General features: G+C 38.2%; 1 protein-coding gene across 2 annotated transcripts in view; it reads right to left on the bottom strand.

The window, feature by feature from the left end:
* The window catches only part of TTC7B (tetratricopeptide repeat domain 7B), a 139073-nt gene that overhangs the window by 98656 nt on the left and 13998 nt on the right, over positions 1-26419 (bottom strand). For both annotated transcript variants that reach the window (XM_034062043.1, XM_031049398.1), the window contains exons 2-5: positions 24490-24644; positions 23194-23362; positions 5684-5814; positions 3509-3630 (exon numbers count right to left, since the gene is read on the bottom strand). In XM_034062043.1, coding sequence (XP_033917934.1) covers positions 3509-3630; positions 5684-5814; positions 23194-23362; positions 24490-24644 — 577 coding nt within the window. The remainder of the gene's footprint in view (positions 1-3508; positions 3631-5683; positions 5815-23193; positions 23363-24489; positions 24645-26419) is intronic.

Here is a 26419-nt window from a genome sequence, read left to right as displayed (position 1 = left end):
ACAAGATCTCAAGAGATTCAGAGAGTGATGAGTATTCTAATACAGCAGACAGCTGGTCATACAGTCTTGACATACATTTGCCACACATTTACATAAATCCTTCTCTTACAGATTTCATCAGTCCAAAATCTCCAGCTGTGAGCACTGTACCAGTATATACATGCAACAGAAGCACTTACAGATTGATTTGTATCCACTGTCCCTTACTAACACGAGAGCTATATTCCTATGCTATTCCTATTTGTGCTATGGTGGAAAAATAAACACAAGAAAAAGAAACAACTTCTGCATAGAAAAGTCCTATATGTGAGTAACTAAAGTGCTTGGGGATTTTTGTTGTGCTCGTCAAACATTTTGTAAGACAATAAAAATCATATGCAGAAAAAATGGTTGAGGATTTTTATTTAGATTTGGGGATTAAGGGGTTAATTTTCTACTGGGGAAAAACCATCTCTAAGAAACAACTTCATGGAGCAGACTGTGAAGGTTTTGCTTCACTGCAGCTGTGTCAGAACAGCTAATGGCACCATGAGGAGTACAGATCTGGTCTGGGTTTGTCAGATTTTGATTCAGCATGTGAACCATGATGGAGATTAGACCAAACTGCAGTCGGGATCCTGAACTCTGACAGACCAGTATCCTTGGAGAGGGTGTGAAATACTGGAGGAGACACAAACAAAAGCTCTGAAAGCTAGCTAAGTCTAGTTTTCACATGACGGCAACCTTATTTTAGACTTCAATAAGAAAGCTTTTACTTTAAGAGCATACACTTCTAGTATCTTTCTGACTGCTACTACCTCAAAACCAAAACCCTACTTATTTCATAACATGGATAGAAAGCAAATACTAGGAAAGAAGAATTACTGGGTACATAAAAGGCTGTCCTTCGTCTCTTAAGGGCATTTTATTTGAAAATAGCTATGTTAAAGTACTAACATCAAAGTTCCTGTGCCCATAGTTAATCTTGGAACAACATCAGGACTTTGAATTCCTTCAATATGAAATTAACAAAGCAGCTGCTAAATTAAATAAAGTTGCTTAATCAGATGGAAAGATATTTAGTTACATATTTAGAAACTTTCTTTAAAAAACACATGAACCCTAGTTTAAGAATAGTTTCCTCAACTTTTGTTACGCATTTCCAAGGTGAAATGATCCTTTTCTCCCAGGTGAAAAATGGGTATAGAGTTTGAGTCTTTACTAAAATTCTGGGCACTTTGCAATAAAATATTAATTTCAGATTTGAGTCTTGATAGAGCACTAAAATAACTTCTTCCATTCAGACTATTGAGTCTTTTTGGTAGTTTTTTTTTGCACTGCGCTATCAAGAGTGGATTTAGTCTGTCTGTAACAACAGAGAGGCACACTTTTCTTCTCCCCCATCACTCACATGGAGTTAAACTCTGGTGATTCCTCGACACCTCCACAGGACTGAAGCACTTTTTATATGTACAGTTTCAATTGAAAAATAAAGTTCATTTAAAAGAAGTATCTCCCTTTCTAAAGTGTCTATATTAAAGCTAGCTACATTTCCTCTCCTTAAAAATGTTCATAAGATCTTTACAATTTTAGATTACATTCAAGTTTGAAGTATGTTGCAAAACTTAATGGAAAGATCTTGAATCTAATTTCTATAAAACTAATATCAGGAGAGATGACAAATTTAAAACTCATGCACAGCATCCTTAAATGTATTAAAAAGCATGCTACATATTTAAACTTCTGTTAATTTCTGAGGAATCCAAGTGAAAAATTTAAATAAATAAAACACCACAAAAGCAGCAACATAATTTGCAGCCTGGAACAACGACCCTATTAAGAAATCTTGAAGGAGTTGGGATTGGTTCTAAATTAACAAAGGAAAAGAACGGATATAATGGCAGGAATATGTAGAATAACAACTGCCACAAAGCTATTTTTCCTAATATCTCACTTTCCCTTCATACCTCAAAAAGGGTAGCACTGGACAATACAACTGGAGAAAGAAACTTAAAATTAAACATGCAATGTGTAATTAGCTTGTAAACCGCAACTGACCACTCTACAATGGACTGCAAAAAAGATTATATACTTATGTAGGAGTTAACAAGAAAACCAACAGCTTCATTTTGAAGGATTAAAGTATATATGGAATAAAATTAACCTTTCAAAGTTCACACCAGACCAACTGATACAGTCTAGGACAAACACTCCTATAGGGTGAATGTTTCTTAATAACCCAGTGCATGACTTTTTTTGCGTGGTTGAGTTTTGTTTTCTCAGTTAATCTTAATCTGCTCTGTCTACTGCTGATTGCTTTTACACTCAATATGTGAGATTAAATGGACCATTTCCATTCCTGGCCTTCAATCAAAATTCTTCAAAATGTGGAATTTCTAGCTTATTCTTAACCATGATTGCCACTGGGATTATTTCAGTAAGTATGTCTTATTTATCTTTTGTACAGGCATGAAAACAGGATTTTTATTTTTAGTTCTAGTAAATGAAAAAAAAATAACTTTCAGAACATGTTATTCTTCCTGCAATTAAATGATGAAAACAGAACTAAAATGTAACTCTCAAGATCATGTGTTATTGCAGCACTACTTTCTACTTTAAGAATGAGATTTCAAAAGCTTAGTGATCATTTCCATGCTGAAAACGCTGAACAGTTTGAAATCTTGCATAGCCTTTTGTGACCCTGCCATCAGTACACTAAAATCTCGAGTTCTTTACAGACACTGCACCATTTCCTTTCATCTCCTGTTTATGTATTTGAAAGGATAAGAGATATTTTTGGTCAAAAGAGTAGTCTTGTCAAGAATTCCAATATTTCAACCAATTTCTGCTTTCCTAGTGAAATGAGAAGCCCTGTAAACAAATTTTTAAACTATGTGATTTTAAAAACAAATGTCAGAAATGTACTTAAACCCCACTTGTGCCAAGCTTTGAAGCTCTTAAAAACTGAGAGTTGTATTTTTTTTAATTTTCAGTGATGTCTGAGCTTAGTTTTAGGCTTTTAAGGGAAGCCTTACTTAAACTATAAAGGATCTCCCATGCATAATCTAAAAGGATCTATAGAGCAGGTACAAAGGAAATTGTATACTTGTATACATACTGTTGATCTTCATGCACATTTATCCTGCAGCATAATGTTAAAATAAGTGACAACTGAAGAGATTTGGAAAAAAATTACAAAAATCAAAATTATAAAAATAAAGAGTTTCAATATGTTGTCAATCACTTTCTAACAGTGAAATTTCAAATAGATAAGCTTTATGGTATTTTTAGTTCTCACATTTAATAAGTAAAAACACAAAATACTTAGTTTAAAATACTTTGGAGAAGTTATTTTACAACATGTAAATTAGAATAATATGGGCAGCCTCTCTATTTCAGTTAAAATTATGCCACTTTATTAACAAGAGGCCAACCCACAATTGCTAAAAATTATGACGCCAATTAGATCACAAATACAAAACCCTAAACAGAAAAGCAAACACACAAAAAAAAGAGAATCAAATCTTACCCATTCTTGAAATATAAAACATGTGCTCTTTGAAGTCCTGTTTCCAGGAAAAAACCAAGTTCTTGCTCATGTGTAGTGGGCCCTGGCTTAGGGCTTCTGTTTTGTATATTGGCATTAATTACCTAAATAGACAACAAAAAAATTTAGAAAAAAAAAAATCAAGTTTTGTGGACTTTTACACAGAGCTAATATTTAATGTTGGAGAAATCTTTTTCATTTGTAGATGCTGGCTAGTAGAATATTTCTATCCTTACCTCGATTCCCACAGCAATATAAATCTTTTTGCTCTTGGCTATCCTCTTAAAGGAAAATTTTTCACCAAGCAGAGATGCTACTAAGGAAAGTTTTACAATAATTCCTCACAGTATTTTGTGAGGAATAGTATACAAAAAATAAGTATATGAAATGGCATATTTGTAACCTTAATCAATAGCAAGAGGTGATGGTATTCAAAATTTAAACTCCTGTCAGGTAAACAAAGACTGCTGCAGAAAGCACTAAGAGGGTTAAAAGTGATCACCAGAGTGCTTAAAAAAATAAATTAGAAATAACTTCATTTATATAACATCAACATTAAAAAAATCTCTCAAAATGGTGAGCTATGGGCTTTCCTTTGCCATCATTTTCACCACACATAGCCTAACAGCTGCTAAAAGACAGTAACAAAACAAAAAGCCCAAATCCCCTCAAAATAAATATATCTATCTATTCAAAAAGCACTGTCACTTACTTTTCTTCCCCCAAAGTTTTCTTTCAGTTTCCTTTTGTTCCTGTGTCCCTAACTGATTCCAATAACCCCTTCAAAAACAACTGTCAAAGGACAAGCCTGGATCTTATAAGCAATAGGTATGTTAAGAGGGTCAGATTGATATTGCTAGCTTGCTTCAATTCTAATAGTATTAACAAGCCAAACAATAAAGCCCCAAGTGTATTGTATTTTGTCCAGATATATCTCAAAGTCTAAATAAAATGCAATAGTACATAACTCCTAGAAACAAATTCTCTTTTATTACAAAAAAAAAGCAGCATTTATAACACATAAAGCTTACCACTAAGCAGTAAGAAACAAAGACAAGGTTAATGGTATAAATGAAAATAAGAGGAGGAAATAAAATAGCCTATGTATCCCTCTGAATTCAGATAAAGCCTGAAGCTTTTAAATCACAGAGCATTATGCTCTTTACAAATAAACTGCCTAACTTGAAATTTCCATAATTCATAATCTGTAACTTAGAAAATGGGAGGGAAAGAAAAAACAATGACTTGCCTAATATTCTGCAGAGCCGTAAGTTGTATGTTGTCTAACATTATGAAGTCCAGATGTATAAGCTTTCATCAATAAAGACCAGATCTCCCACATATCTAGTACCTCTGATTTTAACAGTTGCATGCATATAGTGAGTAATATATTGAGATAAAGTGAAAAATCAGCCATCAAGCCCAAGAATACTGTCCTGATCCCACTTACAAAACTGTTAAGATTTTTCTGAAGCTCATCTGTGTTTTAAAATCATACATTTATCTGGCTATCATATCCAATGATTTTTTCCTTGTCATAGGATTTGGCCTATTAGTTGAAGCAAACACTTTCAGACACTATTCTGGACTCGCCAACAACACCCTAAGTGTCTTGCTGATAAGTACAATGTTATTTCAGAATGTTACTGCCAAGTAGTTTTATAGAAGAGGATTTAAAAGCAGTTAAGTTCCTGGCTCCAAATAAGCAACAAGATCAATTTTCAATCTTCATAGCTTCATTCTCAATCGAATTCTTTTTAAGAATTACCTGAAAATGTTTGTGAATGTACGCAAACTATGTACATATTCTGACATGTATTTGAAAGACACCATAATCTCATTTTCATACATGAACTACCACAGGGTAAGAAGAGGCCAGAAATGAGCATCTTGAATGTACATGGCAGCTCAGAGGAGCTCTGTCCCTTTTTAGACTACTAGCACTATTTTCTGAGAGGTCAGAATGACAGAACATTCAGAAGGACATCTACCAGACATCCATTAGGTCACATTAATTGTGCATTGAAGTCCTAAGAAAAAACATCAGATGTCTTTTATTTTTATTGAGTTGAACTGAGCTACCAAAATGCCGGTAACACGACATCAGTGAAAAATGAGCCACACAATTCTCCAATTAAGTAAATCATCCCAGCTTACCCTTTCTATCTCCTGAAGGTACAGAAGAGCAATATCCCCCGCCTTCTCGTAGCATGTAACAATATCCTGTTCACGGTCCACATGGAGGTTGCTGGCTGAAGAAGAAATTGGCAGCTTCTCAAGACAGAGACCTGGGCAGGGAGGGAATAAATAAATAAATAAAAATTCAAATGAAGTGTTCAGAAATAATGTCATATAGTAGTACACCTAAAGATTAGTACAAGCTAAGACCCTTTGATCAGGGGAAAAAACAAATTAAACAGAAAAATTACAAAAAACTTGAAGGTACGGTCCCTTTGGCATGGACACTAATAGACATATAACAGTGACTAACCTTAATAATTATAAAACCAGAAGCAGCATTGTTTTAAGTGATTTTAATTTAAAAGACATTATGACAGTCTACCACAAAAAAGCCTATTGTCTTTCTACATCAGTTTTAAATTACTGAATATCTCTTCACTTTTCCAGAGTGATCACAGAAACCGAGGTAGGGTGAAGAAGGGTACTCAAGGCAATATGTCAAGTCCTCCCTTACTTCTCTTTTCATGCTTCCTTGTCAGGTAATCATTTTTATCTCCTGCGGACACTCTCTAAGTGATTACCTCTCTTTTGACTAACTGTGCCAAAGCTGGATACACACCTCCAGTCAAGGTCTCAACAGCACAGAGCAGAGAAGATTCCTCATTTTGATACAGGATACTTAAAAATGAAAATACAGATCAGGAGAACTTTAGTGCCTTCCCTTACATATTAGTAAAACATTCTCTTCTGTTTATGATTAGTAACACATTAACAGATCATATTCTGCAGGCCAACCACCTCATCAGTTACCCCATCTCGTATTTGTTTGGATAATTATTTGTATTGAGGTATAGCACTTTCTACATTTTCTTAAGCAATTTATTCCAGATCATTCTTCCAGCTTGTCAGCAGTAAATGTTGGTGTTAAAGTGCCTTCAACTGCTCACATATTAATATAATACACAATTTAAATGAACATATTCTCAAATCATCCAAAGCTTTAAGAATCCACTGCTGAAGCAACTAAAACCAAAAACAACAACAAAACACAGTTATATATTGCACAGATGTCTGTAGGGTTTTGCACTACCTGGCTTTCTAATTTGTAGACTAATTTATCAAAAGATTTTTGTCTGTCAATACTGTAAGGTGGGCACGGTAAGTTTTATTGGAATTATATCGGCTTTCTTACTAAAACAACTTGGGAAGACACAGCCATGGAAGCTGTAATTTGTTCATTAATAAACTCAGAACTATGCAATATTTATGACCTCCAGATTCTTTTAAAATGTCCATTAAGTTTCAGTATCTCCCTGTAGAAGTATAATTGATCTGCACTAAAAAAAAAAAAAAAAAATCAAGCTGTATTTCTGGCTTGAGAGGACACCTTAAGGGTTTGTTGGCCACTTTTACCCTCCAATCCACCCTTTCACCAGTACAATCAACATGTATTATACAGCTCTTATTTGCTAGACATACATTAAGTACACAATCCTGACTCCAGTACTAACTGCTCTGCTAAAGACAAAATAAAATCCAATATATTTTTCAAAATACACATTCCTAAAGCGCAGACACACAAACCTACCTAGCCTGACTACAACAGACACCAGACTTCTCTGACATGTTATGATTTTCACCCAACATGTCTCTAAAAATTAACTATATTTGAAAATCATAGAATCATAGAATAGTTAGGATTGGAAAGGATCTCAAGATCATCTAGTTCCAACCCCCCTGCCATGGGCAGGGACAACTCACACTAAACCATATCACCCAAGGCTTCATCCAACATGGTCTTGAACACTGCCAGGGATGGAGCATTCACTACCTCCCTGGGCAACCCATTCCAGTACCTCACCACCCTAACAGTAAAGAACTTTGTCCTTATATCCAATCTAATCTTCAACTGTTTAAGTTTTAACCTGTTACCCCTTGTCCTGTCACTACAGTCCCTAATGAATAGTCACTCCCCAACATTCCTGTAGGCCCCCATCAGATCCTGGAAGGCTGCTATGAGGTCTCCATGCAGCCTTCTCTTCTCCAGGCTGAACAGCCCCAACTTTCTCAGCCTGTCTTCATATGGGAGGTGCTCCAGTCCCCTGATCATCCTCGTGGCCCTCCTCTGGACTTGTTCTAACAGTTCCATGTCCTTTTTATGTTGAGGACACCAGAACTGCACACAATACTCCAAGTGAGGTCTCACAAGAGCAGAGTAGAGGGGCAGGATCACCTCCTTTGACCTGCTGGTTACGCTCCTTTTGACGCAGCCCAGAATACGCTTGGCTTTCTGGGCTCTGAGTGCACACTGCTGGCTCATGTTCATTTTCCCATTGACTAACACCCCCAAGTCCTTCTCTGCAGGACTACCATGAATTTCCTTTTTGCCCAACCTGTAGCTGTGCCTGGGATTGCTCCCACCCAGGTGCAGAACCTTGCACTTGTCATGGTTAAACTTCATGAGTTTGGCATCATCCCACCTCACAAGTGTGTCAAGGTCCCTCTGGATGGCATTCCTTCCCTCTAGCATATCAACAGAAACACACAGCTTGGTGTCATCGGCAAACTTCCTGAGGGCACACTCAATTCCATTGTCCATGTCAGCAACAAAGATGTTACACAAGACCGGTCCCAACACCAGTCCCTCAGGGACACCACTCGTTACTGATCTCCAGCAAGACTTTGAACCGTTGACCACAAGTCTTTGCATGCAGCCATCCAGCCAGTTCTTTACCCACTGAGTGGTCCACCTATCAAATTGATGTCTGTCCAAATTAGAGACAAGGATGTCATGTGGGACAGTGTCAAATGCTTTGCACAGGTCCAGGTAGATGACGTCAACTGCTCCACCCCTGTCCGTCACTTTTGTAGCCCCGTCATAGAAGGCCAACAAATTGGTCAGGCAGGATTTCCCCTTAGTGAAGCCATGCTGGCTGTCACCAAGCACCTTGTTGTTTGTCATGTGCCTTAGCATGCCTTCCAAGAGAATCTGCTCCAAGATTTTGCCAGGCACAGAGGTGAGACTGACTGGTCTGTAATTCCCCGGGTCATCCATTTTCCCCTTCTTGAAAATGGGGGTTATATTTCCTTTTTTCCAGTCATTGGGAACTTCACCTGACTGCCATGAGTTTTCAAATATGATGGCCAGTGGCTTTGCAACTTCATTCGCCAGCTCCTTCAGGACCTGTGGATGGATTTCATCAGGTCCCATGGACTTGTGTACATTCAGGTTCTTAAGACGGTCTCGAACCAGATCCTCTCCTACAGAGGGCCCAAGGTCTAGGTTTTCACTGTCCCTGCATCCACCTTCCAAGACTCGGGTGCTGCAGTCAGAGCCTTTGCCAGTGAAGACCGTGGCAAAGAAGCCATTCAGAACCTCAGCCTTCTCCAAGTCCTGTGTAGCCAGTTCTCCCGAAAGCTTCCGGAGGGGGCCTACATTGTCCTTAGTCTGTTTTTTAGCCGCTACATACCTATAAAATCCCTTCCTATTATCTTTAACATCCCTTGCCAAGTTTAGCTCCAATTGGGCCTTAGTTTTCCTAACTTGGTCCCTAACTACCCTGACAACATCCCTGTGTTCATCCCAGGCCACCTGTCCTTGTTTCCACCTTTTATAAACCTCTTTTTTCCTGTGAATTTTTCTCAGCAGCTCCTTATCCATCCAAGGAGGTCTCCTGGCCCTCCTGCTGCACTTCCTTCTGGTCGGGATGCAACACTCCTGAGCTTGTAGCAGGTGATCCTTGAATGTTAACCAAGAGTCTTGGGCCCCCTTGCCCTCTAGGGCTATATCCCATGGAACCTTGCTAAGCAGGTTCCTGAAGAGCCCAAAGTCTGCTCTCTTGAAGTCCAGGGCAGTGAGCTTGCTGCACGCTCTTCTCACTGTCTTGAGGACCTCGAATTCGACCATCTCATGATCACTGCATCCAAGACTTCCCTGGAGAGTCACATTTCCAACGAGCCCCTCCCTGTTGGTGAGCACGAGGTCAAGCAGGGCACCTCTCCTTGTTGGATCCTCTACTGCTTGCAGAAGGAAGCTGTCTTCCACACAATTGAGAAACCTCCTGGATTGCTTGTGCCGGGCCGTACCGTTGCCCCAGCAGATGTTAGGGTGGTTGAAGTCCCCCATGAGAACAAGGGCCTGTGAGTGTGAGGCTTTTCCTATTTGTCTGTAGAGTTCTTCATCCACAGGTTCCTCTTGATCAGGCAGTCTGTAACATATCCCCACAGTAATGTGTCCCGTCACCGATTTCCCCTTAACCCTGACCCACAAACTTTCTGTTAACTGATCACCTGTCCCCAGACAGAGTTTCATACTCTTCAGCCTATCCCTAACATAAAGGGCAACTCCCTCTCCCCTCCTACCCGGCCTGTCTTTTCTAAAGAGCCTGTAACCTTCCATTCCAACACTCCAGTCAAAAGAGCCATCCCACCATGTTTCTGTGATGCCTATTATATCATAGCCCCGTAGATGTGCCCACATCTCTAATTCCTCTTGTTTATTCCCCATGCTACAGGCATTTGTATAGAGGCATCTGATCCGAGCCCCAAATGAAGCCAGCTCAGTGGCTGGAGCGGCTAGAATATTACTACATTGCTCAGAGTATTTATTATAGGTGCTGGCAACTGACTGGGTGTGTTGGGATGGAATGATGCTCCCCTCCCCCAACACAACTAGTTTAAGCATCCTTGACAAGTCTAGCAAGCCTCCCAGCAAAGCCACTCTTCCCTTTCTTTATCAGAGCAGTTCCACCAGCCCCCAGTAGGCCTGGCCTACAAATGTGGGCCTGATGTCCAAGACACCCAAACCCTTGACTATGACACCACCCTTTTAACCATTTATTAACCTGTCCAATCCTCTTTGACTTTGGAAGGTCCTCCCCTGTGTCTTGGAGAATTGTCAAAAAGACTATCTGAGCTCCAGAACCCCTGACCACCTCTCCCAGAACTCTGTAGTCCTTCTTTATACTCCTCAGGCTACTACTATCTATATCCCTAGCACCCACATGTATCACTAGAAGCGGGTAATAGTCCGTGGGACTTACTAGAGCAGGCAGCCTCTCTGCAACATCCCTGATCCGTGCCCCAGGTAGGCAACACACCTCCCTTGCGACTGGGTCAGGCTGACAGATGAGCACTTCTGTGCCTTTCAAGGCAGAGTCCCCCACTACTACAACCCACCGCTTCTTCCGCGCCAGTAGAGATCTTCTGTACCAGTGCACCAGCTGACTGTTTCTGATGCAAGTGCATTTCCTCATCAGCCCCCTGCAGGACAGCAAAGTGGTTCTGGGTGGGTACAGCAGATTTAGGAGGAAGCCCCTTGCTTTTAATTGCTCTCTTCCTCCTTTTGTTGGTTTTTTTTTTGGTTTTTTTTTTTGTTACTAATTCCCAGCTTCCCTGATCAACAGCCTCCTTCTTTCCTCCATGAGTTAGAGGGGAATCTTGAGGTCCCTGTCCTGTTTGGTCCTGGAGCAAGCAGTCCTGCTTCCTCTCAGCTTCCCTGACATCTTGCAGCTTACTGACAGCATCCCATAGCTCAGCCACCTGCTGGAGGAGGATCTCCATCAGGGAGCAGCGAGCGCAGCCCTGCCCATTCTGCACCTTTCCTTCACCAGACCAGTGCAGGCACTCTCTACACTCCAAGCTCTGCACTGCAGCCTCTCCTCTTACTGGCTCTGTCTGGGTGCCTACGCTGGCCACCACCGGGGCAGCCGGGGCAGAGCTCCCAGACCAGACCCTGGTCGTACGGTGAGTGCTCACCATCCCGCTCGCCTGCCCGCACGAACTGCCGCGCAAACTGCCTCAACCCACTCTATTTGCCTGCTCTGTTCGCCCCGCTCCTGGTTTCCGCGCTCCCTGGGCAGGTTTTTAAGCACTCACAGCTGGTGCCACTCCTCCCGTCTCCGCCCCCGGTGAGTCACCTCCTCGCGGTAGCTGAGCTCTTTGCAAGTCCTGTCGAGGACTTGAGGCTCCCTCCTCAGTGGCTCTTGTCACTCTGAGGTGAGGCTCCTGGATGCTGATCTCCCCTGGCTCCGCTCCGGTGCCACAGGCGTCCCTTCTCAAGCCACCCCCCTCAGCAAGTCAAATAGTCTGGAATAGCTTACACTAATTTGCTTTCTTTCATATTTTCAGTCAAACAGCAAATATCAAAGAGGCTTTTTGCTAACTGTAAATCATAGACCTAAAAGCAAGATTAAACTGCAGTAAAGGGTCAGTTATTCTGCTACTATAGTACGCTTGAATGGACCTTCTGATAAGATCTAAATGCAATGTTGATGCTGGATAGAAAGTTTGCCATGTTCTACACAAAAACCTCCACACTGACTTAGAGATGGCCATAAAATACAATAAATGAGCTGCAGTAAAAATGTCAAATGACTGAAAGCATGAGATAGTTGGCAAGCGGATAACTCCTCCCCACCCCTTCTCTCCCATGACATGCACAGCCACAGTAATCCTCCACTACATGAAACATATTACTCAACTGGCTATTTGTAGAATTGACTTGGATTTATTATTTCTATTTTTATACTTTATGGCCACAACTATAATCTTTTTAATCTGAAAAACTCACTATAAGAACATTCTCTCATTTTAGCTGAGAATTTTCTTTAAGACATAATCTGGGAAAGTATATACGTTGTAAACACATAATGCTTTGGAGTAGGAATTTCATTTGGAGAACTATCCTGTAGTGACCACTTAACACGATGGTTAGGACACTGTGTTTGCTTTGATGACAGAAGAAATAATTACAATTTAATACTATATGAAAAAATAAAAACTATCAATTAGAAGAAAACCCCTGACTAAATTATGATTTCTGTAACAAGTTAAAACTAGAAACCCTCCAGACTACCTGTTCAATTTTTTCTTAAATACAGATTAAGAAATAATGTATTAAAGTACATAAAAGTATCATTTAGTTTTACATAGACATAAGTAGCAACACAACAACCACAGAATAATACTGCCCCTTTCTTCGTAAGAATACTGAGAGATGATAAAAAGTTAATTAAAATAGAGATTATTACATTATGCCCTTAAATAAAAGAGAAAAACAAATAGTAACATACAGAACTGAGAAACACATGAGTTTCAAAGAAATACAAATTACTGAACTATCTGCTGAGGACTTTTTCATATATTCAGGCAAGTCAAGTCTCCCCTTTGTGTTTTCTCCCACACCTGCCAGGCAGGAATCTTCACTATTCTCCCTCAGAAGGGCAAGAATTTCTTCAGCTGTTTATAAACGGCCTTGAGGTATTTGGGAAAAGAGGTACATGTTACAGCTACAAAATACTGCATTTGTTGTAAAGGTCATAGCTGTTGGCTTGTTTAGCTTTTAGTAGTTATTTTGTTTTATTCTGCATTCAAGAATATCACATCAATTGATATGATGACTTTGATATTCATGGCTTTTAAGTCTCCAGTCAAAAACACCTTTAAGTAAAAGCTTCCAACAAACTGGGTCAGATTTATTTTGGGAAGACACTTATCTCATATACATCTAGTCCTGGTATCAAGCTGACTCCTGAGGGGAAAAGAAAGTGAGAAGCAGTGAAATGAATTCAAGTGTGTACTAGTTAAGCTCACATTTTGCAAAGTAACTCTAAGTTGTCCAAAGAGCAAAACAGCAACAAACAGTATTTGTACAACAAAAGAGTATGCCTGATACTTTAATTAAACAATAGCATGCAAGGTTTTCTTTAAATCTTAAAAAACTTTATAAATTATCCATATTTCGTAAAAGATTCAGAAAGCAAACAGTAGATGGTTTTATCACTTATTCCAAGTGGCATTCTCATGTCTATCACCTCAGATCAGTGGCCAAGTTTATGCCAAGTCGATGATTTAATTTTTTACAAATACAGGAGCAGACCAGCCCTACCACAACATATGCACATACTGACCACTACACAAAAAAAAGAACTCAGTAAGAACAAGTATCAAGCAAACAGTTTTTAAGAAATCCCCGTTAATATATTTGCTTATTCTTATCATTTTTATGTTAAGGACAATGACAGTGATTACTTTTCACCTACAAACTACTTAAAAAAAAAAAAAAGGCAGACTTCAATGTTCTGTAGGAAAACCTATTAACTGACACTCCCATTTCATTATACAGAGGAAACCAAAAATTACTCCAACATCGAAAGGAAATCCACAGCACAGTTCAGATCTTTGCCTAGTATTTCTACCACCCAGACCACTACTGAGACCATTAAAACAAACAAACAAAATCCAAAAAAAAACAAACAAGCCCCTAGCAAGGCTGAGAAAAGTCTGGCACATTTACTACATTGTGTATCTGAGATTTTTCCATGATGCCAGCCAGTACCGTGTGTGTATGAATTTTAGAGACCACAAATAACAATAGACCCATGATTTATCTCCTGGTTTTTGTAAATGAGCCAAAGGACAGAGCAAAAACAGTGAAAGACTATTTATACTTAAGTATAAGAAACATGCATTTGCAAGAAACAGTTGCATCAATAGATAGAGATTTCTGGGTTTGCTTCCTGTTTTCCTTATATGGACAAATAAAAGCCAAGTGTGTTTGAGTACACCGCACTTATTCTTCCCTATACAATGTGCAAAGCAACACCATTAAGTTTTCCAAGCTAAAAACACACAAAATAACTCCCTTTCAACTCCTTTTAAAAATACTCTGTATTTAGCTTATATATTTAGAACAAACATTAACATGGACTATGGCAAACATCAGTAAATTCAAAAAAGGAACTGAAACAACCCGAGTAACTGCTATCAAAGAACTCTAGCAGTTTATTTCTGGGCTTAGAACAAACACTGCTAATCTCACTGAAGGGAAGGACCTATTTCTAGAAGTCCTCAAAGATTGTGATTTGCTTCCAGAGAACTTTTTTTAGAAAGCGAAGCATGAATGCTTTTCATCTTCAATTCCCTACAGGTATTTGCAAAGTAATTATTATAACAGAAAGGAGGAAAAGTAAGAATGAAGAGTATGGAAATACATTTATAATGAACTACTACGTGCTTTCACAGTTACTGCAGATAAAGGCAATTCCTACTATTTCTTTAGGCAAGCTAAGGAAACACTAACCACTTCTTTGATTTTTCAAGTACCTTGGATTGTCCATCCCCCCATGCCAAGACACAGGAAAAAAGATCTCCCACAGCTGTCAAGAGGCAGGACCTCCTCTATGGCTAGTTTCAAACCAAACTGGCTTTCCTGAATAAGTATCAGAAAGGTCAACGTCCCCTTCTCTCAGCGTACTTAAATTTAAGGGAAGCTGCTCTGACCAGCCACTCTTTCAAACACAGACTACTTCGAGAAAATTAAATTCCATTCTAGATGACGCTCAGAACAACATAAACACAACTTTCCAGAGTTGAAGATGGCATTTTATTGCGTATACTCATACTGCAATGTCATTTCATTACCAGGACTTTTCTAATGCCATAGTTATGCTAGTGCTTCTAAGTGTCTTAAGTTTCTCAAATAAAAAACAAAACAAAACCTAACAATATTTTGTGATTTCTTGAAATAACAATAAACAATTGGTTGCACTTTTCCTCTCAATGTGATGGCATTCAAGTCTTCGTATCTTCTGAAGAGTACAATAGTCTTTTACAATTATTTTTAAAATTTAGAGAGATCAGTATTTTCACATGTGCACTTATTTCTTAAGAACTATGTGCCAGACAGACAATTCTGTGTTTACAGTACAGCCCTTTGAAAGACAAGCACCTTCTAGAAGCACTGAAAAAGTTCAAACTAGAGCTAAAAGGAGTGAATAGGACTGATAATCACAGATGCTGGAGTGAGTGAATCTCCCTCATACAAACCCTCCCCAAAGCAGAAGAGCTACACACCAGTATAAGGAGTAGACATCAACGAAGCTGTTATCTCAGGAGAAAGGAGACAGGTTAACTAAGGAATTTAAGGTATTTTGCTGTAAATTGTCAGGACTGTTCCTACAAGAACCTCTGAGGAAAAAAGACCAGGCTCCACTGTGACACTAGTTTTTCCTGTGTTGTAAGAAAAAAGGCCAGAATCGCTAATCTTTCACTTTGGCCCAGCATTTTCTTCGTCTCCTCACTCTTGCAAAGGCAAGATCCTGAAGAAATTCTAGAAATTTGAAAAAAACTAAGAACTAGAAAGCACTAAAGTCCTAAAGAAGTCTATTTTAATATGAAATACATTGTTTTCATTCAGTGTTTGGACTTCAAATACCAGAGCTAAAAGCAGAACTGTGACAAGCTGGATGAACTCCTGGGCTCCCCCCAGTCCCTGCTCAGGCAGGGCAGAAGTCATAAAAACAGACTGGGGAAAGACAAGCTTTAACAAAGTTTGAATTATCTATGGCACTGGCTACCTAGCTGTGGCCTGCAAACTGCCTCCTGACAGGCTGCAACATTTGCATAGCAATACAGGAGGAGGGAACTGGAGTTGAATTCTTGACCCATTGCTTAATGAGGCTAGAGATCCCCAGCATAATTACTAAAACAGCTTACATTTAGCATTCTTCAGTGAAGGGCTGCTTGGTGTTTGCTGACACAAGCTAGCATCATACAAGATCCCATTACAATCATATATGATTAAAGTTAAGTGCAGCAGCTTTTGCTGACAGTAGGAATTCACATGCACCTGACACTTCCGCTGAACTTAATGAGTATTTACATGTTTCTGTAAATAGAAATAATTAATAGCCAATCATTTAACTTGGTAAATACAACATTAAATTCGAATATGGGTCAGCAGCAGTAAATACAGTCTCACCTTTCTCAACGTACATCATCTAAATATAAACACAGTTACTTGAACAGGCAATATGAGACGTAAAATGGCCTACAGCAATAAAGCTACAATCCTGTAATGTCACAGTCTAACTTATTAAGTATTTGAGGGTTGTCAGCTATAAGAATTTGATACTGTAATACAACAGCCATCTTGACAGATACCTGGAGTAATCTGTTTACACTGTATTAAATATAAATTCGATTTCTTTACTAAAATCAAGTTTACAAAGTTGCAGACTTTAAGAAAAAACAGACCTTTAAAATGCTATGTTCATCTATGAGCATTTGTAAAAAAAAAATCACTAACTTGTAACACCAAATACTATAAATTCATTTTTCAATTGTCTTTTGATTTATGCAGCAGTATCAGAATCATGTTCAATAAGTTTATTTCCTAGTTAAATACATACTTGTTATTTCAGAGTTACTGACAAGTTGTACCTCCCCAAATTAACACCTCCATATCCCACTATGCATGTATCTCTGCTTCCATAAGCAAACAGAAATTGCTTTGAAACATAGCAGATATTGCCATGCACAGTATTTGAATAATGCCTATGTGTGGTTTCCCGTATATTACCTCATTAGTATGCTGCTGAAAACTTGCAAAAAATTAATTGTCCTGTTCCCAGAGGCCATATCCCTAGGAGAATATTAGCTTCAGCCATTATTAAAATGAATTCTAAATATAGGCTTCTGTATAGTAACAGCATTTTTTCTGGTTGGTCTTGTAAGGAAGGGTAGTAGGAAAAGCTGAAGCTAGCTACACAAGCACAACATGAAAAAGGTGGAAGGGGAAGGCAAACATATACAGTCTTTAACTACTTTACAGATTCCTAACTTACCTTATTTCAATTCTTGGCAAGTTAAAACTTTCCTTAGTGACAGAACAGAGCATTGCCAATTAAACAGATCTAGTGAAGAAAGTAAACAAATGGATACTGAAGAGACAAAACCTCTTATAACAAAGGAACCTGCTACTTATCAAAAGGTAGGCATAAGAAGGATGTGGACTTGTTGGAGTGGGTCAGGGGAGGGCCATGAGGATTATCAGAGGGCTGGAGCACCTCTCCTAAGAGAGACAGTCTTGTTCAGCCTGGAGAAGAGAAGGCTCTAGGGAGACCTTAGAGCAGCTTCCAGGGCCTAAAGGGGGCCTACAGGAAATCTGGAGTGAGACTTCTGACAAGGGCACATAGTGATAGGACAAAGGGGAATGGCTTTAAACTGAAAGAGGGTAGATCTAGATTAGACATTAGAAAGATATTTTGTACTGTGAGGGTAGAGAAGTGCTGGCATGGGTTGCCCAGAAAAGCTGTGGCTGCCCCATCCCTGGCAGTGTTCAAGGCCAGGTTTGACAGGGCTTTGAGCAACCTGGTCTAGTGGGAGGTATCCCTGCCTATAGCAGAGGCTGGAACTAGGTGATCTTAAAAATCCCTCCAACCCAAATTAGTCTGTGATACTATGATTCCTAAGCAGGTACTTAAATATCAACTAATACAGCCAGAAATATGCAAACCCCCTATATTTTGCTTTAAACCAAGACATGCCACCACAATCTCAGGACTGTCCTTCCCTCTTCCTCCCCCTGCCTCGTTTCTTAACTTTGTCCTTGCTGTGTAAAACAACTCTAACAGCTAGGAACAAAGCTACATCTGTGGAAAAAGAAAAAAAAAATCTGCTTTTACTGTGCTGCTTCTTTAAACTGCAGATTAAGACAGCAGGTCACAGGAGTAGACCTACCTCTATGTGCTACTACAGAAAAATGAAGGGCAACAGCTTCTGGGAGCTGGCACCAGCAACATTATTACACCTGCTTTCAGGCTAACACTTTGTGACAATAGTCATACAAACCTGCCCATTCCCTCAGCAATGTCCTCCTTTTATGTCCATGTTTCTTTCCCTCATGACACCCTCTCGAAATAAGCTGGCACCGCCAAACGTAGACATTCTACTTTAGAAAACTGCTTTATCGGATGCTTTTCCTCTGCTATAGTGTCAAATGTAATTAAAAGCAGATGGGGGAAAAACTAACCAATGGATTCAAACAAGTAGTCTCTTGTTTTCACAAATACTAAAGTGGCCTATTGATTTGAAAAGCTCCATCTTTTCATTTCAATGTTTTATATGACATTTGCCCCACTCAGTCTCTTCAGGTAGGTCTGAATTAAAGAAAATTCTTTACTTAATATCAAAACTATGATTTTATTAATACTCTATCTCACACAACACCTTCTACCATACACATACAGAGTCATTACTCAGAAACATTGCATCAAAACCAGCTCTTTTCTTAAAATAAAGAATACACAAGATCTAATCTAGAACTGTGTTCTATGGGTACACCCACCAAAACAATAAAAAATTAATCAATGGAAGGTCAAGACTATATGCTTGTCCATGAAGTTAACCACATAAGAAAACATCAGCCTCCACTACACACTGAAGTTCGACTTAAGAATTTGAGGGAATGGTGGAGAAAGGCAGGAACACGCTGGAATTACACTACATTATGTGTACTGTTTGGAAGTTACCTCCTCACAACTTTTGCATGAGGGATATCTAAAGTGTGCTGAGCAGTGACTTGTGACCTTAAAGTTTCTGAGGCTTTGCCTCATGCATATTCATATGGTTGGTCTGCTGGCTTAATAGACACAGCAGCAGACAACTTTTCAGCAGACCACTCCTGCATCTGCTTCTACCCGAGGTAAAGCATCACTACTAGCAGCCAGAGGAAACAAACAAACAAAAACCCAAACCAAACCAAACATCAAACAGAAAAAAGATCCACAAACAAAACCACCACCACCAATAAAACTGAAACAAACACACAAAAACCCCAAACTTGTCTCATTCCTTAACTTTCTTTCCAAACTTTTTTTTTTTTTTTTCAAAATTATAATCAACTGGCCAGGAGTTTTTCTTGGTGTGATAATATACAGCAGTGCCTTTATCACCACACTAACAATTTTGAACATTTTTTCTGGGAGGAGCAACAGACAGCAACCACTTTCCAGCACTGCTCCGGCACTGTGGCCCTCCGGTTCCCTGCACACCAAAGGCTGGCAAAGAGCTGCGTGTAAAGGAAATGGGAAAGTTTTCAAAGTAATTGATGGGTTTTTCTTAAAATTTCATTGAAATTTTACAATGTTGCATTTTGACAAAGCTGTCAAGAAGCTTTCTTTGGAGGATTTTAAGCAGCATTTTACTAACCAGACATTTCCAAGAAAAGAATAACAGTCGTTTAATCTTCCTTCCTGGATTTTGAGAGCCTTTGAAACATTTGTTTGACTTACTATCATTCCATATTATGCCTCTCACTTTTATTCTTCTGAATATACTGTCCTCACATAAAGCTATAAACAGCACAAAGAATTAAAAGCATTCTTTTAAAAATACATATGCATTTAATCAATTTATGTAATTAAAAACATTGTAAGTGCACTGCAGGCAGTAGATGACTTTAGTTCTTTGGTTTAATGACAAAGTTATTCCAAGTTGAAGACTGCAGGGCGCAAATACATTAAATTTCATATTCTGGAATATCATAATGATGACTTTTTTAACAAAGACTATTGTAATTTAATGAACATTTTGCAGTGAGGTTTATAAACAGCTTTGACAGATAATGCTTTCAGACACGCACTTTGGAGAGTCTGAAGAGGCAGTAAGAACACTTCTCTTTTGATTTTTGTCACATCTACTTTCTAACAACATAAATACATACAGAAGTATATTTATATATGTGCACATACACATATATATACACATACATAAATACATACACATTCTCCGCAGCAGAGCAAGTGTTTGGGGATCTCACTTCATTTGCGATGTTCTGATTCTGTTTTTTCTCCCCACAATTGTCACTACTGCTGTTCCTCCCCTTCTTTCCAGACATCAGTAGATAAAAATCCAGCAATATTTAGCTTGAATCTGACCTAAAACCTATTTTTTCACTTTGTTGCATCCATACACATATGCTGAATCTTCCTTTGTTTTGAAGGACAGACATACTTTGTATGTTCCACAAGCAAGAGTAAGATGGGACATATGGGAAGCAGGTCATTTCTAAAGGCTGCTTCTGAACCGTTGACTGCCTAGAGCTACAGCGTAACATGCTCTCTTAGGACCCTAAAACAACTATATAAGAACAAGCGTGTCAACTCAAGCATCCCACTCAGTCTATCACTTCTGAGGTTATAGAATAAAACCTCAGAGTGAAGAGGTAAGCACATGGAGGTAGTCACACTTTAAATAAGAAAAAAAAAGGCTATTAAAAACTGCCATTAGTTATCTGCCCTATGCCTTTGTCAGAGGTAAGTACATCAGTTTCAGATTACTACACAACAGCATACGAGACTGTAAATTTACTGGAACTGTATTTGCCCCAAACTGGATTGAAACTGGGCAACAAAAAACAGGTAACTTCAACTGCTGCTGTGCAGGTGGGCACACTGAATAGAGCAGCCAGGCTCATGTTTGCCAACCAGTAGCACAAATAGTTCCTCACTGCTTAATAAAATGGTGCTAAGTTCATGACTGCCAAAGAAATAAAATCAAAATACCCAGAAGAATTTTATCTTCACATAATAAGGTTATCCTTCAACTTGCAAGAAGGAACACAAATCCCAGGGAAGAACAAAACCCAGTAAGAATAACTTGTATTTAGCTGGGTAATAACTATAAGTCTCAACCACATCCAAAGAGACTCTAAATCAGACTGAAAAGTTTAACGGTCCACTCTTACAATAAGAAATAAGAAAATCTTGCAAAAGGGGAGAGTGAGAATTAACTGTACATTATATATGGACTTTAAATACTAAATTAAGACTGCTCTGTGACTGCTACTTCGTGCTAGAACATATGAAAACACTCTTGCAACCTGCTACCATGGGAAGAAGGGATATTAAATCTTCCATTCAAACTGGAAATGCAATCACAAAAAAAGACAATTATGAACACGAATAGAACAACAAATCCTCAATAGTTTGCTCACATAAACTTGTAGCCAGTCACCCAGCAGAACTGACCAAACAAATGAAGTCTGATCAAGATTAGATGAAGCTTTATATGACAGATTTAAATGTTTAAGTATAACATTTGAAATCGTAAGCAAAAACTGCACTGTATCTTCGCAGAAGACATGCCTGTTTCCTTCTCCCTCCTTTTTTTTAATAAGCTGAACCTACAAAATATTTGAGAGTAGGAAAGATACACATTTTACTATTTTCTAAAAATCATCTTTACATTAAATAAAATCAGTATTACTAATACTTCCTGCAAAATTGATGCCTTAATGTTTCAATTTTTATATATCCTCATGAGGTCAAATAAAAATGAGCCAGAAGAGCTGAGCTCTGGGAAAAGATTCAATTAAATTACAGGGATTCCTTGGAGATATAAGCAAACTCAGGTACTTAAAGTTGATCATGTCCAAGATTGCATTTCCATGGAAAGAACATGACAAATTCAACAGATACCCTCACAGATTAAAAAAAAAAAAACAAAAACAAAGCACAAAACAAAACACAACCAGCTGAGTGGAAGTCTACCCATACCAGACACTGCCAAAAAGCTCACAGAGACGCTGTATGAGAGAACTGGGAAGGCTTATGTCATGTATAAGATCTCCGCATGTACTCCCTTCCCACTTGAATCTAATTTGCTCAGATTTAGGAAGCATCCTTGTATCTCTGCTATCAGTTAATTCTCTTATTTCTCTGACATCACTACAGAGAATGATATATGCTTATCTAACATTTACTAGAGGAGTGTGCTGGTGGAAAATAGTCACTCTCTTCCAAGACTAATATGAGAAACAATTCTTGACCAGTTGTCAGTGAATGCTATTGGAGTCTCATAAATTGTATTTGCTGACTTTGAAACTCCTCTTGCCATAACAAGAAGTATATATCCAATCAAACCCAAGCTTAAACACCAGAAGACCAAAGCAAACATTTAGAAACAGTTAATCCTAATAAACCTACAGCATGCAATCTGCCATTTCCCTCAATACAATGACCCTGCTTAGTCTATTAATGAATTTTCTATGCTGAAGTGGCACTGCCACCTTAAGACACAAGGCCAGCATTACAATTTTCACTATACAGACTAATAAAAAAAAATATATTAACTTCACTTTAATATATTCATGTAAGAAAAAAAAAATAAAACTGCATAAGAAATGCACTGTTTATCATGTTATTACTGTTTTTCCCAATTAACAGTTTAGTTAAGCAATATAGCTTGGGTTGAGCATTTTAACATTCAGTAAAACTCATCACCAGGAATCAAGGTTCATCAATTCTGCTCACAGCAACTGCAAAACTGCACAAATAAACTGCACAACTTTTGTAACTCCAACCTTTCAGCAACAGTGATAATACTTCTAGTACCTAGCCACAGTTTTTAGGACATTTACATATAGATGAACTTTTAAATACACTTTTAAAAAAATTGATTGGGTGGCAGCATGGTCAGAATATTAATTGAAGTTCAAGTCTTTTCAAACCTAGCACAAACGCTGAATAACTTAGAGCAGCCAATTTTTTTATCTTATTTATCTACAAATCTTATTTATTTATCTACAATCTTACTTATCTACAAATGTGGTACTCCACCATGCCAAAGAATTCTTTACTATTCAACAAGTTATGAATTAAAAAAAAAAATCCGCATTATTATACTGGAAGGAGTAATCTTACCTTTAGTAGAATATGCTTCAGCAATCATCCGTAGCCTATATGGTGGCACTGCAGTTAGCTGCAAGTCATCAACTCCAACTCTGGCATATGTGTTCAGAGCTTCTTTGTAATCACCTTCCACATAGTTTAATTTGGCCATAATTAGGTTAGCTTCTTGTAGGAATTCTGGCTAGAAGGAAGAGGAATAGACAGGCGTTTTTTTCCTGATGGAACACACCTAATTCTTTATGATAACTATTTGGTCTGTTTTCTGTATATATTCACTGTGAAATATCCCTCAGGATATTTCTTGCAGCAGAGCAAACAACAAAATTCTATCTTCATGTAATATTTGGGAAGCTTGGGTAAGGGGTGAAACCACAAAATCTTACTCCACCAAGCTACTGAAAAGCAGTCATTTTATATATTCACATATTTATTTACACATACATCAGAAATACCTCTAAGTCAGAATCCAGCTTTTCTGGGTAACAAAACTATTTAAAAGCAACCTATCATTACAACCCCTCCAATAAGACTTACTAACACCACAAGAACAGTGGAAAATAACACAGCATCAAAACTTCGTTCTGTAAGTTCCACGCCCTATATATTTAATTCACATGATTTCAAACTATCAGGGCAGAAGAAATGTTTTGGGAAAAAAAAAGGATTTGTGGAAGAATGAAGAAAGAAAAGGAAGAGAAATTAATATTCCCACAAATCACAGGAAACAAAACATTACAGATGACTGTAAAACAAGGTTCTTTTGAGCTCACAGAAGACAGACATTGAGTACAGAAAGGATAAGCTGATGTAGTAGCTACAACAATACTTAAGTACAAGATGGGCCAGAAAGGTTAAGAACATCAAAATGTTATGGCAAAAAATGCTCTCAAGTATTAACCTCACTTTTTGCACCCACAAACATAACTTAAGGAACCTTTTCTGAGTATTTCAAACTACTACAGAAATCTGTGAAGTATTTTGTGTTTTTTAACACTTCTATTTAATGCACTATAGAGAACGATATAGTTTTATACTCAAAGAAAAACTTCAACAAAACAGGTTCTAAGTGCTTCACTTAAGCATTCAGAAGTCAATAGCAATTTGCTTATTCTTCTACTGGAAAAATATTTGGGAAATTTAGCTGAATAAAAGTCCACAAAGAGTCATGAAATACTGCTGATGATCTTCTGGGAACAGCAATGATATTATGAGATATTAAACACAAGCACTTTGCACATTTTTCTCCATGATCAGTAGAGTATTCCAATCAATTTCAGCTTTTTAATACCTGTTTAGACTGACACATACCTTTAGGTTTCCCCTATCAAGCGCTGCCGTGAGATGTTTCCTGACCTCAGTCAGCTTTGGCCCAGGCCCCCGTGGACTACTACTCTGTTTAAGAGCATTTTCCTTCAAAAACAGTTCTAGTTTGGACTCCCCAAGAAGAAGCTCTGCCATGTCATCTGTAAATAAAGAAAAAAACAATGCATGAAATATTAGAAATCATTTTTTGTTAATAACATTTCAGTGAAAGCAGCCATTGCCTGAATTCAGATTTAACAAAAGACACAAGGCACTTTGTTTTACTTCTCAATTTATATTTCACCTGTGTGATTCATTGTAGGATCAAGTCTCCTGTGTTATAATGAATTGGAACGTTAACCTGAACTCAGTATTTTCCGCTTCCTCCTTAAAAAGCAACACTTGACTCAAAAGCCTTATGTAGCTTTCTGAACATGACAAGATACACTTCTGAAACTCACTTTATCAAAAAAAGTGTGTTTTTCACAAAACACCTATTTTAGTTTCAAATATGAATATTGTATTCCTTTATGCAACTAGTTTTAAGTTACATGTCCCTCATGACGTCTTTTATCACCAACTGTATCTCAGCTGTAAGAATGTAGACAGCATTTGGAGCTTGCTAAGGCTTAAGCCATCCTAAGTCTTCAGGATGAAAGTCCATTTCTCATCATTCTCACTATTTCTTAGGAGGCTTACTACAACTTCTCAGGCATGAAGGCAGAACGTAATACCAGGCTGCCCAGTAAAGCTGCAGGTAGCATGTTTGCTGAAATTCAAGAAACTGGTCATCCTCTACCTTGCCCTTACCAGGACCATGAAAATCATTTTACTGAAACATGTCGAGTACTTCCTCTAGTGAGGAGACAGCTGCAAACATCATCACCTGGCTGTCTGGGACTTGACTTGTCTGCAAACAACATCAGAATAACCCCAAAAATAACCTAACAATAAATAAAATATATTTTTAAAAGTGGAAAGGCAAAAAACTAATAATCAGAAAAGTACTCAGCACCCTATAACCTTTAAAACTGTGTCATTATGGGTTATGGAAATGGACCAAAAGACCAGGACATTCAAAAGTCAGTGTTACTTACTCAGAAGTATAAATGCATCATCATTATTTCACCTTCAAAGTACAGCAAATTTCTGTCTTATGCCAGTTGGACTAGTATATGACCCATGTAGAATGCCATTATACAGTAGACTATAAGGAACAGTTCTGTAATATGTCCTATCGAGTAGAAAGACAAAAACCTAGAATATCTTTTTTCCCTTAAAACCTCAAGCTAACTGCTAATTCTTATCCCAATTTCTTCAGCAGAAAATTTAAGAGATCAGACAAATAGCAAAAGCATCAAGGGAATGCTTCTTTTTCCATTTATGCTTTTATCCAGTGTTCTGGGAAAGACAGCCATAGTAATCTGGACATTTATTTGTTCTCAACTACCATTCACTCACATTTTACTGTTTAAATACTGCTGCAGAAGGGAAAGATGTCAGCATCCAAATGAAGACAAGCCACACCACAGACACAGCCTGGTTACCAACCTGCTCAATTTCCTGGCTTTCAGACCATAGCTGTCAAATTCATCAATGTCAATTTTGCAGTAACAGTTCCATTCTTTTGCCTGCCAAAGTTGATACTTCAGCTATACTCATCTCATCTCTAAGTCAGACAACACCAAATAATTTGAAGTTTCATTTTCTACATACACTTTCTTCTTTTAAGAGCACCTTTATGCCTCTTCATACACATTTTGTTTTGCCTAAACTGCCTTTAATTTTGCTCAATATATCTTCGCTACAGTATGCACTCTGGATACAGCTTTGATACATGCTAGCCAAAAAATGTGGATTCCTTGAAAGATATGGAAGGGGGCAGTGGGAAAAGTACCTTCCTGGTGCACAGTTACTTTAGAGACATTTGAAGAAA

The sequence above is a fragment of the Melopsittacus undulatus genome, chromosome 4 (genome assembly GCF_012275295.1).
Source record: "Melopsittacus undulatus isolate bMelUnd1 chromosome 4, bMelUnd1.mat.Z, whole genome shotgun sequence".
Taxonomy (NCBI): Eukaryota; Metazoa; Chordata; class Aves; order Psittaciformes; family Psittaculidae; genus Melopsittacus; species Melopsittacus undulatus.
This window is presented reverse-complemented; position numbering and strand designations above follow the sequence as displayed.